Source organism: Arachis ipaensis, chromosome B05 (genome assembly GCF_000816755.2).
Source record: "Arachis ipaensis cultivar K30076 chromosome B05, Araip1.1, whole genome shotgun sequence".
NCBI classification, from domain to species: Eukaryota; Viridiplantae; Streptophyta; class Magnoliopsida; order Fabales; family Fabaceae; genus Arachis; species Arachis ipaensis.
The window spans coordinates 13,457,518-13,469,246 of NC_029789.2; the positions used below are offsets into that span (position 1 = coordinate 13,457,518).

The 11,729-nt window shown below is 38.8% G+C and overlaps 1 protein-coding gene across 1 annotated transcript; it reads left to right on the forward strand.

The window, feature by feature from the left end:
• Positions 1,461-1,919, forward strand: LOC107640190. Its single transcript, XM_016343737.1, has one exon. It carries the CDS (start codon positions 1,461-1,463, stop codon positions 1,917-1,919), a length of 459 nt encoding a protein of 152 aa, XP_016199223.1.

The following is an 11,729-nucleotide window of genomic DNA, read 5'->3' on the forward strand; positions in this document are numbered from 1 at the left end:
TTTGTTACTGTGGTACTTGACCCTTGATACAAGATTAAGTTTGTTAAGTGGAGTTTTCAAAGGTTGTTTGAGAAGGAGGATGCTGATTTCTTATGTGGTAAGGTGAAGGAAGTATTCAATGACTTGTTTAACAGCTATAGGGTTGCTCTCAATAGTGATCAAGCACACCAATCTGCACAACACAACCAAGATGTGGATCTGGATGATAGTGCTTTTGATGATGTTCGCTTTGCGGCAGCATTTGAAAATAATGTACAAGCAAGTGAGAGTGTCAACACAAATGAAGTGGATTTATATCTCATGGAGTCCTTGGAGAAACCAGTTAATCCAAGTAGTTTTGATATTTTAACTTGGTGAAATGTGAGCTCTAACAATTACAAATATCCTGTTCTAAGTCAAATTACGAGGGATATTCAAGCTATGCTGGTGTCAACGGTTGCTTCTGAATCCGCCTTTAGCACTGGAGGTAAAGTGCTTAATCAATATAAGAGCTCTCTTACTCCAAAAACTGTTGAAGCTTTGATTTGTGCACAAAATTGGTTTCGAGCCAATTCATTGCCAATTGACCTTGAAGAGTCTTTTGAAGAATTTGAAAAACTTGAGAAAGGTAATGTTCTTTAATATTATGTTTTATTTTATCTTTGCATAGTGATTAACTTTACTATTTGATAATATGTTTAACTTACTAATATTTATTTTATTACATTTTATTGTAGAACTTGAGCCAATTCCTCAACTAATAGATGAAGAAGACTCTGGTGATGAATCTGATTAGTGATCAGTGCTTCACCTCTCAGTTTGGAGTTTTTTATGTTATGTTTTTATTAAGACTTTGCTATGTTATTTGATTTTGTGTTGTTGAGACTTGTTTAGTTATTTTGATACTGAAGAATTATTATTTTAGCAAGACTTGTTGAATATGTTGGATTGTTGGACAATTGGACATGTTGGTTTATAATGTTTTATGGGATTTTTGTTTTATTATTATGTTGGATTGTGTTTTATTATTATGATGGATTGTTAGACAGGTTATTAACTTTATAAATTAAGTTATTATTTTGTATTTAAAAAACCGCAGATCCAAATCGCTTGTAATCGGATCAGATCGGATTTCCAAAAAAAGTTCATCCAATCCAAACAGCACCGCACATAAATCAAGCTTCGAATCGGATGACTTTTTCCTTCAAAACCGAACCAAACCGCACCGCGAACCCCCTAACCGTGGGCATGGAAAATACTTTCAACTAAGAGCTCAAAACTTCAAGAGAGGAGAACATGTACCTCAAGGTCAAAGAGACTCTAGGAGGAATAATTATGATCAAAACCAGCATGCCAAAGGGAGAGGTAATCAGAGTAAGGCTTCTCTAGATTTAACTTGTGATCATTGTGAATGTTTTCATCCGAATGACTCGTGCAAGTTGGGTATAGGTGGTTGCTTCAATTGCAGATTGTCTGGTCATATGGCGAGGGATTGTACTCATGGGAGGAACCCGAATGCGGGTCGGAATCAACACCAAAGGCGAGTGTTTGCTGTGAACGTCCAGGATGCTACAAAGTCGGATCCGTTGATGAGAGGTATATATTTAATTGGTGGTAAAACGTTAATTGCCTTATATGATACTGGAGCTTCGCATTCCTTCATTGCATTTGATAAGGTTGAGGAACTAGGGTTGAAAATGTCAGAATTAGCTTTCGATTTGTATGTGCATACCCCATATCAGACAGTTGGGACAAAGTTAGGTTGTGGGCAAGTATCTTTCAAACTTGAGGATAGGGAATTTATCCATGACTTAATTTGTTTGCCAATGGTTGGATTTGAAATGATTTTGGGGTATGATTGGTTGTCAAAGAATCGGGTATTGTTGGATTGCTTTGAGCAATCGATTAGTTTATGCCGGAAAGAGAAGGAGGAGCAGTGATAGTTGAAGGTTATTACTTGAACTCTATTATGGTGAACTGTAGTGGAGAAGAGTGTCAGGGTTATATATTGTTGGCTGCGAATACTTTAGGTGACAAACAGAAACTAGATCAGATTCTGGTAGTTAGGTATTTTCCTGAAGTATTTCCTGAGGATATTCCCGAATTTTTGCCTCAAAGGAAAATTGAATTTGCTATTGACTTAGTGCTGGGAGTCGGACCAGTGTTGATTGCGCCATACCGAATGGCTCCGATAGAGCTGGCGGAATTAAAGACTCAGTTGGAAGAGCTTCTGAACAAGAGGTTCATTCGACCGAGTGTATCTCCGTGGGAAGCACCAGTTTTGTTGGTAAAGAAGAAAGATGGAAGAATGTCACTTTGGGTAGATTATAGACAGTTGAACAAAGTGACTATGAAGAACAAGTATCAGTTGCCGACGATAGATGACTTGATAGATCAGTTGCAAGGAGCTGGAGTATTTTCCAAGATTGATTTAAGATCTGGTTACCATCAGATAATGGTAAAAAAAGGATGACATTCTGAAAACTACATTTAGGATGCGCAATGGACACTCCGAGTTTGCAGTGATGTCCTTTGGGTTGAAGAATGCACCTGCTGTGTTCATGGATTACATGAACAAAGTATTTCGTCCCTTTTTGGATAAGTTTGTGGTGGTATTCATAGATGACTGATGAGATTTGGGATTCGCACTGATTTGGATTTTCACACTTAAGATAACTTTCGTTGCAAGTATAGACCAAACCGGCAATTTAAATCCCAAACATCAAAGTTTAAAATTTCTAATTAACCGAGAGTAATTAAACCTCGGGTCGTCTTCCTTAGAAACTAATGCCAAAGAGTGCACACAATTTTGGTTGTGGGGAAGCAAGGGATGTTTTCAATAATAAGGAAGCAAACAAATAAAGAGATAAAAGAACTAGCCAAAATTGTAATTAATAAGGTAATAAAAGAACAAAAGAACTATGTATGTAATATGAACAAGTAAACCTCAAAATTGATGAAAAAGTGGTTTAAAACATAAATGAAACCTTGGCATGGGATGAGTTATGAAATCCCTTCCTTCCATAACCACAACTATGATAATTATGATGGATTAATCTCACTAAGTCAACCCTTAACATTGAAGGATAAGTCAAGTGAGCATAATTGTTATTAATCCTTAAATCCTAACTAACTTACCAAATTAATTGGTAAAAAGCTAGCGTTAGGGGAAACAATAACAACTAACAACCCAAGAATTATCACTAAATGTTGGACATTATAGCTCTAGTAATCCATATACTCATTTCCCCAAGCCAAGGGGTGAAAATTACCCCATAATCAAAATTGGCATTTCATCAAACACCTAATATGCATAATCATAAAATATGGCAAAATTAGGAAAATAATGAAAGCTATGAACCACAAATGATAACAAGCAACCAAAGCAACTCAACAAACATAAAATAAGCATCAAATATTAAATTCATGAACCAAAACTCAAAATTGCAAAGTAATGTAAACCATGCATATATTGACAAGAGAAATTGAAATAGATGAAAGTGTAGAACAAGTAATGTGAGTAAAAGAGAAATTAAAGAAATACTTACAATGCAATTGCTATAATCCCAAAATCAAACTTGAAGTATAAAATTCTACAAACCCTAATTAAAACCCTAAGAGAGAATTACCTAATCTACACTAGTCCTACTCCTACTATATGTTTCTACCCTACAAGTGAGCTCTCTTTGTTATGTGTTGATATGCCCTTAATATAGCCTCTCAAACCAGCCTTCAGCACTTCAGAAATGGGCCTAGAGACCCCCAAAACCACGCAGCACGTGATTTTTTAATAGATGCATGCGCCGGTACCTGTGCAGATGCACAGATGTGTGCGTCCGCACACTTCGCTGAATTTCCACTTGTGCGTACGCACAGAGGGTTGTGCGCACACACGCATGCTGATTTCTTCCTTGTGCGTACGCACACATCCTTGTGTGCACGCACGCATGGCTGTGTGCTTCCTCCTAATTTTCTTCATGTTTTCTCCCTTTGTACATGCTTCCTTCCACTTCTACTAAACCATTCTTGCCTCTAGGACCTGAAATCACTTAACAAACATATCACAGCATCGAATGGCATAAAAGTGGAATTAAATTACTCGATTTAAGCACAAAAACACATGTTTTCACATTTAGGTTCAATTTAGGGATCAAACACAAAAATATGCTATTTTGGTGCTTAAGTATGAGTTTATGTAATGAAATCCATCCAAATCAAGTTAAAATATATAGAAAAATATGGACTCATCAATGACATTCTGGTTTACTCTAAAACGGCAAAGGAGCATGAAGAGCATTTGAGGATTGTGTCGTAAGTTTTGAAGGAGCGGAAAGTGTATGCTAAGTTGTCCAAATGCGAGTTCTGGAAGGGAAAAGTGAAGTTCTTAGGTCACGTGGTAAGTAAAGGTGGAATAGTTGTAGATCCTTCGAAAGTAGAGACGGTGATGGAATGGGAAAGACCGACGACGGTAACAAAGGTTAGGAGCTTTTGGGGTTAGCTAGATATTACAGAAGGTTCATTCACGTTTTCTCATAAATCGCACTACCAATGACTAACTTAATGAGGAAAAAGACACCATTTGTGTGGACGTCCGAGAGTGAGGAAAGTTTTCAGACTTTGAAACAAAAGTCAACTTCAGCGCCAGTTTTAATTCTACCTGAAACGCACGAACTGTTTGAAGTATACTGTGATTCTTTGTTGAAGGGTTTGAGTTGCGTATTGATGCAACACCGGAACGTAATGGCTTACGCATTGCGTCAGCTGAGACCACATGAGGTGAATTATCCAACCCATGACTTGGAATTGGTGGCGATTATGTTTGCATTGAAGATTTGGAGGCACCATTTGTACGGAGTGAGGTTTAGAGTCTTCTCTGATCACAAGAATCTCAAGTACCTCTTTGATCAGAAAGAGCTCAATATGCGTCAAAGGAGGTGGATGGAGCTTCTGAAAGATTATGATTTTAAACTGAGTTATCACCCCGGAAAGGCAAATGTTGTGGCGGATGCCTTGAGTTGGAAGCCTTTGACGATCACTTGGATGAGGATCAAAGAAGAGGAGTTAGTATATAAGTTTGCGGAACTTAAGTTGGGTCTTGGTGAAGTTGAAGGGGAAGCTTGTTTGAACCAATTATGCATTTCACGTACTCTTAAGTCACAAATTCAGAAGACTTAGCAAAATGAGCAAGAACTTCAGAGATTATTTCAACCGATTGGAAAGAAGAGGCATGGAGAGTTTACTAAGGATGATGAAGGGTTGTGGAGGTATAAGGGAAGAATTTATGTGCCGGATGTTGGAAGTTTGAGACAAGAGTTGTTGTCGGAAGGTCATAACAGTGGGTTTTCTATTCATCCAGGAAGTACGAAGATGTACTATGATATAAAGAAGATGTTTTGGTAGCCGGGGATGAAGTGTGATGTAGCTACACTTGTGTCAAAGTGTCTAACGTGTCAGAAGGTGAAGATAGAGCACCAGAGACCGTCGGGAATGTTATAGCCGCTTGAGATTCCTCAATGGAAGTGGGAAAGAATTGCAATGGATGACTGGTTTACCAAGGAGTAGGTTGGGATTTGATGCAGTTTGGGTGATCGTGGATTGCTTAACCAAGTCTGCTCACTTTCTGCCTATCCGAGTGAACTACTATATGGAGGAATTTGTGAGGTTGTACATCAAGGAGATTGTAAGGTTGCACGGTGTGCCATTGAGCATAGTGTCAGACCGTGATCCCCGATTCACATCAAGGTTTTGGGGAGCTTTCCAAAGAGCTTTTGGTACGAGACTATGTCTCAGCACGGCATATCATCTACAAACGGATGGACAGTTGGAACGGACTATTAAAATGTTGGAAGATATGCTAAAGGCATGTGTTTTGGATCAACTGGGAACTTGGGACCGTTACATGCCACTGGTGGAGTTTGCGTATAATAACAACTTTCATGCGAGTATTGGAATGGCTCCGTATAAGGCTTTGTTTAGACAAAAGTACCAGTCTCCACTGTGTTGGTACGAAGCCGGTGAAACAAGTGTGTTAGGGCCTGATTTGATAGTAGAGACCACTGATAAGATCAAACAGATTAGAGCTAGAATCTTGACTGCACAGAGCCGACAGAAAAGTTATGCGAATTAGAGAAGAAAACTGTTTGAATTTGAAGTGGGCGAGCATGTATTCCTGAAGGTTACTCCTACAATTGGGATTGGAAGAGCGATTAAGACGAAGAAGTTGAATCCGAGGTATATAGGACCGTTTGAGATTTTGAGGCGAATCGGGCAGGTGGTATATCAAGTAGCATTGCCACCGCCTTTGTCTAACTTACATGACGTATTTCACGTGTCACAACTCCGTAAGTACACATCGGATGTGGCTCATATGTTAGAACCCAAATCGGTTGAGCTAAAGGAGAACTTGACTTTTCAAGTAACAATAGTGCGGATTGATGACACTAGTGTGAAGAAATTGCGTGGAAAGGAAGTCTTATTGGTTAAGGTAGCTTGGAAGAGAGCATGAGTGGAAGAACATACTTGGGAATTGGAGTCCGAGATGCGGAAGGATTATCCCGAGCTATTCTCAGGTAATCACTAAATTTTGAGGACAAAATTTCTTATTGGGTGGGAAGAATGTAAGAACCGTGATTAATTAACCGCTTAAGTAAATAATTTAGTTGCCCAAAATAGGATCCAAAAATTTAGAATATTAATTAGAAAATTTAAATATGATTTTTGGACTCAGTAGATTTTTCTGAGTTGGAAAATGTAATTTTCTGCAGAAAATTACGTAAAAATGCATACCGATAAATTAGCCGACAGTACCGGCTTAAATCTGTCTGGTACTGTGAGAGAGCAGTAAAAACGGTAGAAAAACTTAGGAAAATAATTAAAGTTGAAAATCGGGCGCTAATTCTAACGGTTTGACCCAAAATTAGGGTAAATGGGCCAAAAACGCTAACGGGTTGGATCGGGCCCAAGTTGGGCCCAAGCCCAACACATATAAAACTCCAAACATAACCCATTCAGCACTCAATACTCATAAACACAACAAACCCAGCTGCATAGAGAGAAGTGAAAGAAGAGAGCAAAAGGGGGGAATGTTACTATTCATCCTCCACTTTCAGTAGTCATAACTCGAGCTATGGTGCTCCGATTGGCATACCGTCAGTGGCTACGTGAAGCTCTCGCCGAGTCCGTTAGTTTCATTTAACTTGTGTTGATAAAATTTTGAAATTTCCTCTCTTTTCTGCAGCCCTAAGAAATTCAAAAATGTTGGTGTTGGTTTTGGGTGAAATTTTGTGTTTTGATTGATTAGGTGGTATCTAAGGTTGGGCTATTGGTGGTTTATCCCCCAAACACCATCTAAGAAGGTAAGAAAACTCTTTACTTTGTAAATTTTTGAATTTTATGAGCCTTAGGTATTGATTTATGACAAATTATGTATGTCTAGCTTGAATTGTGAATTATTGGAGCTTTGGATAAATTGTTGGTGATTGGAGGCTTGATTTGGACACAAATTTGGTGTATAGCACATATTGAGAATTGGTCAAGGTATGGTTTCGGTTTTCTCTATGTAATATATAATATTTCTGGACACTTAGGCTAGTGGACCTTAGGATAGGAATGAATTTGCTTGTTGACAATTGTTAAATTGATAATATGTGATTATATTAATGCTTGTGATGGTTTTGATGATTTGTGATGGAAATTGTTGACGTTGAGGTTAAATTATTGTAATTATGAGAATTTTTGATGTGGTATGATAAATGATGCTTATGAGTGGTGAGATTTTGTTCAAGTTGTTAATATTAGAATATTGATGTACAAATTGTGGAATTATTGAGTTTATGGAGGAGGAATTGATTGATATAGATATTGAATTGGTTGAATTGTGATGGAAAGGTAAAGTATAGCATTTAGTAGTGTTTTATGGTGAAATTTAATGAGCTTTGATTTGGTTTGGTTGTGAATTTTGGAAGTTGAGAACCTAGTTAACTTTTGGTAAAAACCAGTTTTTAGTGAACATTGACGGATTATAACTTGAGCCTTAGTTTTCAAAATTGGTTGAAATTTATTTTAAATTAAAGGTTGTTTTAAGAGCTTTAAATTCATATAAAGTTTGAGGAAAATGGATTTTTGTAGAGGAAGTTATGAACGTTTAAAGTTTGGTGCTTAAAACTGAAATTCTGCAGATTTGAAAATTTTCTAAGTCTGGTGAGGGTTGCGTACGCGACACAGTGCACGCGACGCGGCCATTCCATTTGGGTTGGGCATCTCGCGTACGCGAGAACTGCATGTGTACGTGAGCTATCAGAGTTTTGGCCCTTGCGTACGCGAACTTTAACATGCGACGCGAGCAACCCATTCGGGTCGGGACACTCGCATACGTGAGCAGGTGGTTGCGTACGCGACCACCCATTTTTTAACAGCATGCGTACGCAAGGCAGGGGCTTGTGTATGCGAGACTCCTATTTTGTTGAAAAATAATTTTCTTTGTTTTCAAGGATTTTCCAACTTTCCAAACTTCCTTAAGTTGCAGTTCAAGAGTAATATCTTGTAGTTAGGCCTAAGGACTAATAGAGGAGAATTAGTGACTTAAATAGGTGAATTTGACATGAATTTAGAAGATGGAACCATAGATTTCTGGAGTACTGAGAAAGGATTTGTTGAGGGAGATGACGGAGTACTGTAATAACGATGGATATGATGAATTGTGGAATTATAGATTGATGATGGGTGAGAAGAGTTTGGGACTCAGAGTAAAATGATGGCCTTATTGAGTATTGAAAATGATTTCTGAAAATCATGGATCTATTATTTTATACTGAGACTGTTGAAACGCTATGCACCTGACAAGGACGGTGGTTAATCCCGCTTGTCAAGGTCGTGGCGGAGGCGGCAGCGTAAGAATGGTGGTTAATCCCGCTTACGTTGAGATGTGAGGTATGTGGCAGAGTATCCCACTCGCATCCTTTCCGATCACAAGAGTGTGCAGGCACTATACCCTGGACCGTGTGTCGGGCACGGTATCCCAGGGGATTCCCATTTATTCGTGACCAAAAGGCGATATCTCCATGGAGATGTGTCGAGTTGGCAGTTGAACCGACAATGTGATATCACAGCCAAATAGGACAGAAATTCATCATGTGCATCTTCTATCTGTTTGCTTGCTTTGCCGACTTGAATTGCTTGCCTAATTGTATAACCTGATTATTTGTTTCTTGAATTTTTCGATATATGGTGCACGAATTGTGAATCACACTTTTCACAACTCGTACCACTAACCAGCAAGTGCACTGGGTCGTTCAAGTAATACCTCACGTGAGTAAGGGTCGAATCCCACGGAGATTGTTGGTTTGAAGCAATCTATAGTTATCTTGTAAATCTTAGTCAGGAAGTCAATTATGTTTATCAGTTGAATTGCGAATAACCAAGAGAGCATAAATTAAAGGTTACTTGTTATGCAGTAATGGAGAATATGTTGGAGTTTTGGAGATGCTTTGTTTTCTGAATCTCTGCTTTCCTCTGTCTTCTGATTCACGCACGCACGTCCTCCTATGGCAAGCTGTATGTAGGGGGTCACCGTCGTCAATGGCTACATCCCATCCTCTCATTGAAGAATATGCTCACATGCTCTGTCACAGCACGGCTAATCATCTGTTGGTTCTCGATCATACTGGAATAGGATTCTTCGTCCTTTTGCATCTGTCACTAACGCCCAGCACTCGCGAGTTTGAAGCTCGTCACAGGCATTCGATCATTGAATCCTACTCGGAATACCACAGACAAGGTTTAGACTTTCCGGATTCTCATGAATGCCGCCATCAGTTCTAGCTTATACCACGAAGATTCTAATTAAGAGATCTAAGAGATACTCATTCAGTCGAATATAGAACGGAGGTGGTTGTCAGGCACACGTTCATGGTTTGAGGAAGGTGATGAGTGTCACGGATCATCACCTTCATCACAGTTAAGCGCGAATGAACATCTTAGATAGGAACAAGCGTGTTTGAATGGAAAACAGAAATACTTGCATTAATTCATCGAGACACAGCAGAGCTCCTCACCCCCAACAATGGAGTTTAGAGACTCATGCCGTCAAAGAATACAAAATTCAGATCTAAAATGTCATGAGATACCAAATAAGTCTCTAAAAGTTGTTTTAAATACTAAACTAGTAGCCTAGGTTTACAAAAAGTGAGTAGACTATGACAGATGGTGCAGAGATCCACTTCTGGGGCCCACTTGGTGTGTGCTGGGGCTGAGACTTAAGCAATTCACATTCATAAAGCCATTTTGGGCGTTCAACGCCAGGTTTGGATCCATTTCTGGCGTTGAACTCCAACTTTTAATCCTTTTCTAGCGCTGGACGCCAGAATTGGGCAGAGAACTGGCGTTGAACGCTAGTTTACGTCATCTATCCTTGAGCAAAGTATGGACTATTATATATTGCTAGAAATCCCTGAATGTCTAATTTCCAACGCAATTGGAAGCACGCCATTTCGAGTTCTGTAGCTCCAGAAAATCCACTTTGAGTGCATGGAGGTCAGAATCCAACAGCATCAGCAGTCCTTTTTCAGCCTGAGTCAGATTTTTGCTCAGCTCCCTCAATTTCAGCCAGAAAAATATCTGAAATTACAGAAAAACACACAACTCATAGTAAAGTCCAGAAATATGAATTTTTCCTAAAAACTAATGAAAATAAACTAAAAACTAACTAAAACATACTAAAAACTATATGAAATTAACCCCAAAAAGCGTATAAAATATCCGCTCATCACAACACCAAACTTAAACTGTTGCTTGTCCTCAAGCAACTAGACAAATAAAATAGAAGACTAATAGGTTGAGAAGCAATGATATCTCAGAGTTTTTGAGTGAAGCTCAGATTCTAATTAGATAAGCGGGACTAGTAGCTTTTTGCTTCCGAACAGTTTTGGCATCTCACTTTATCCATTGAAGCTCAGAGTGATTGGCATCTATAGGAACTTAGAATTTAGATAGTGTTATTGATTCTCCTATTTCAGTATGATGATTCTTGAACATAGCTATTTCATGAGTCTTGGCTGTGGCCCTAAGCACTTTGTTTTCCAGTATTACCACCAGATACATAAATGCCACAGACACATAATTGGGTGAACCCTTTGGATTGTGACTCAGCTTTGCTAAAGTCCCCAATTAGAGGTGTCCAGAGTTCTTAAGCACACTCTTCTTTCTGCTTTGGACCTTGACTTTAACCGCTCAGTCTCAAATGATGAGAAAAATAAACTATGGCTTAATTGGAGATAAAATCAAAATAGATACTGATTACTACTATATGACTCCTAAGGTAAACTTCTAAAAGGACACTATCACAGAGTTAAGGCAGAAATTGGAAATTAACAACCTTTATTCTGGGAGAACGGGGGTTCCTCTGATCTTTGGGGTGCTTGGTCCTGCAAGAGATAATTTCTGGCGCTTCAAGTCCCTTAAGTCACGCCCTTGCTCTTCTTGTTCTTTAAACATATAGGTGAGAATTTGACTGTGTTCCTTCTGTTCTTTTATGATTTGTTCCATAGCTTCCCGTATCTTGGTAACAGACGTCTCAAGATACTCCCAATATTCAGATTGAGGGATTTCTGGGAGGAATTCCTACGTTTTCTTCTTGATGGGATCATCCTGTGCTTGTTGTTTTTCCATTGATGCCTTGGTGATTGGCTTCTCAACTGAGATGTACTCAGTTATTCCCATCCTTACTCCAGCATCCTTGCAGAGCAGCGATATCA

Excerpts from the sequence above, each read along its gene's own strand:
- LOC107640190 (XM_016343737.1), top strand. The coding sequence starts at position 1,461 with ATGGCGAGGGATTGTACTCATGGGAGGAACCCGAATGCGGGTCGGAAT.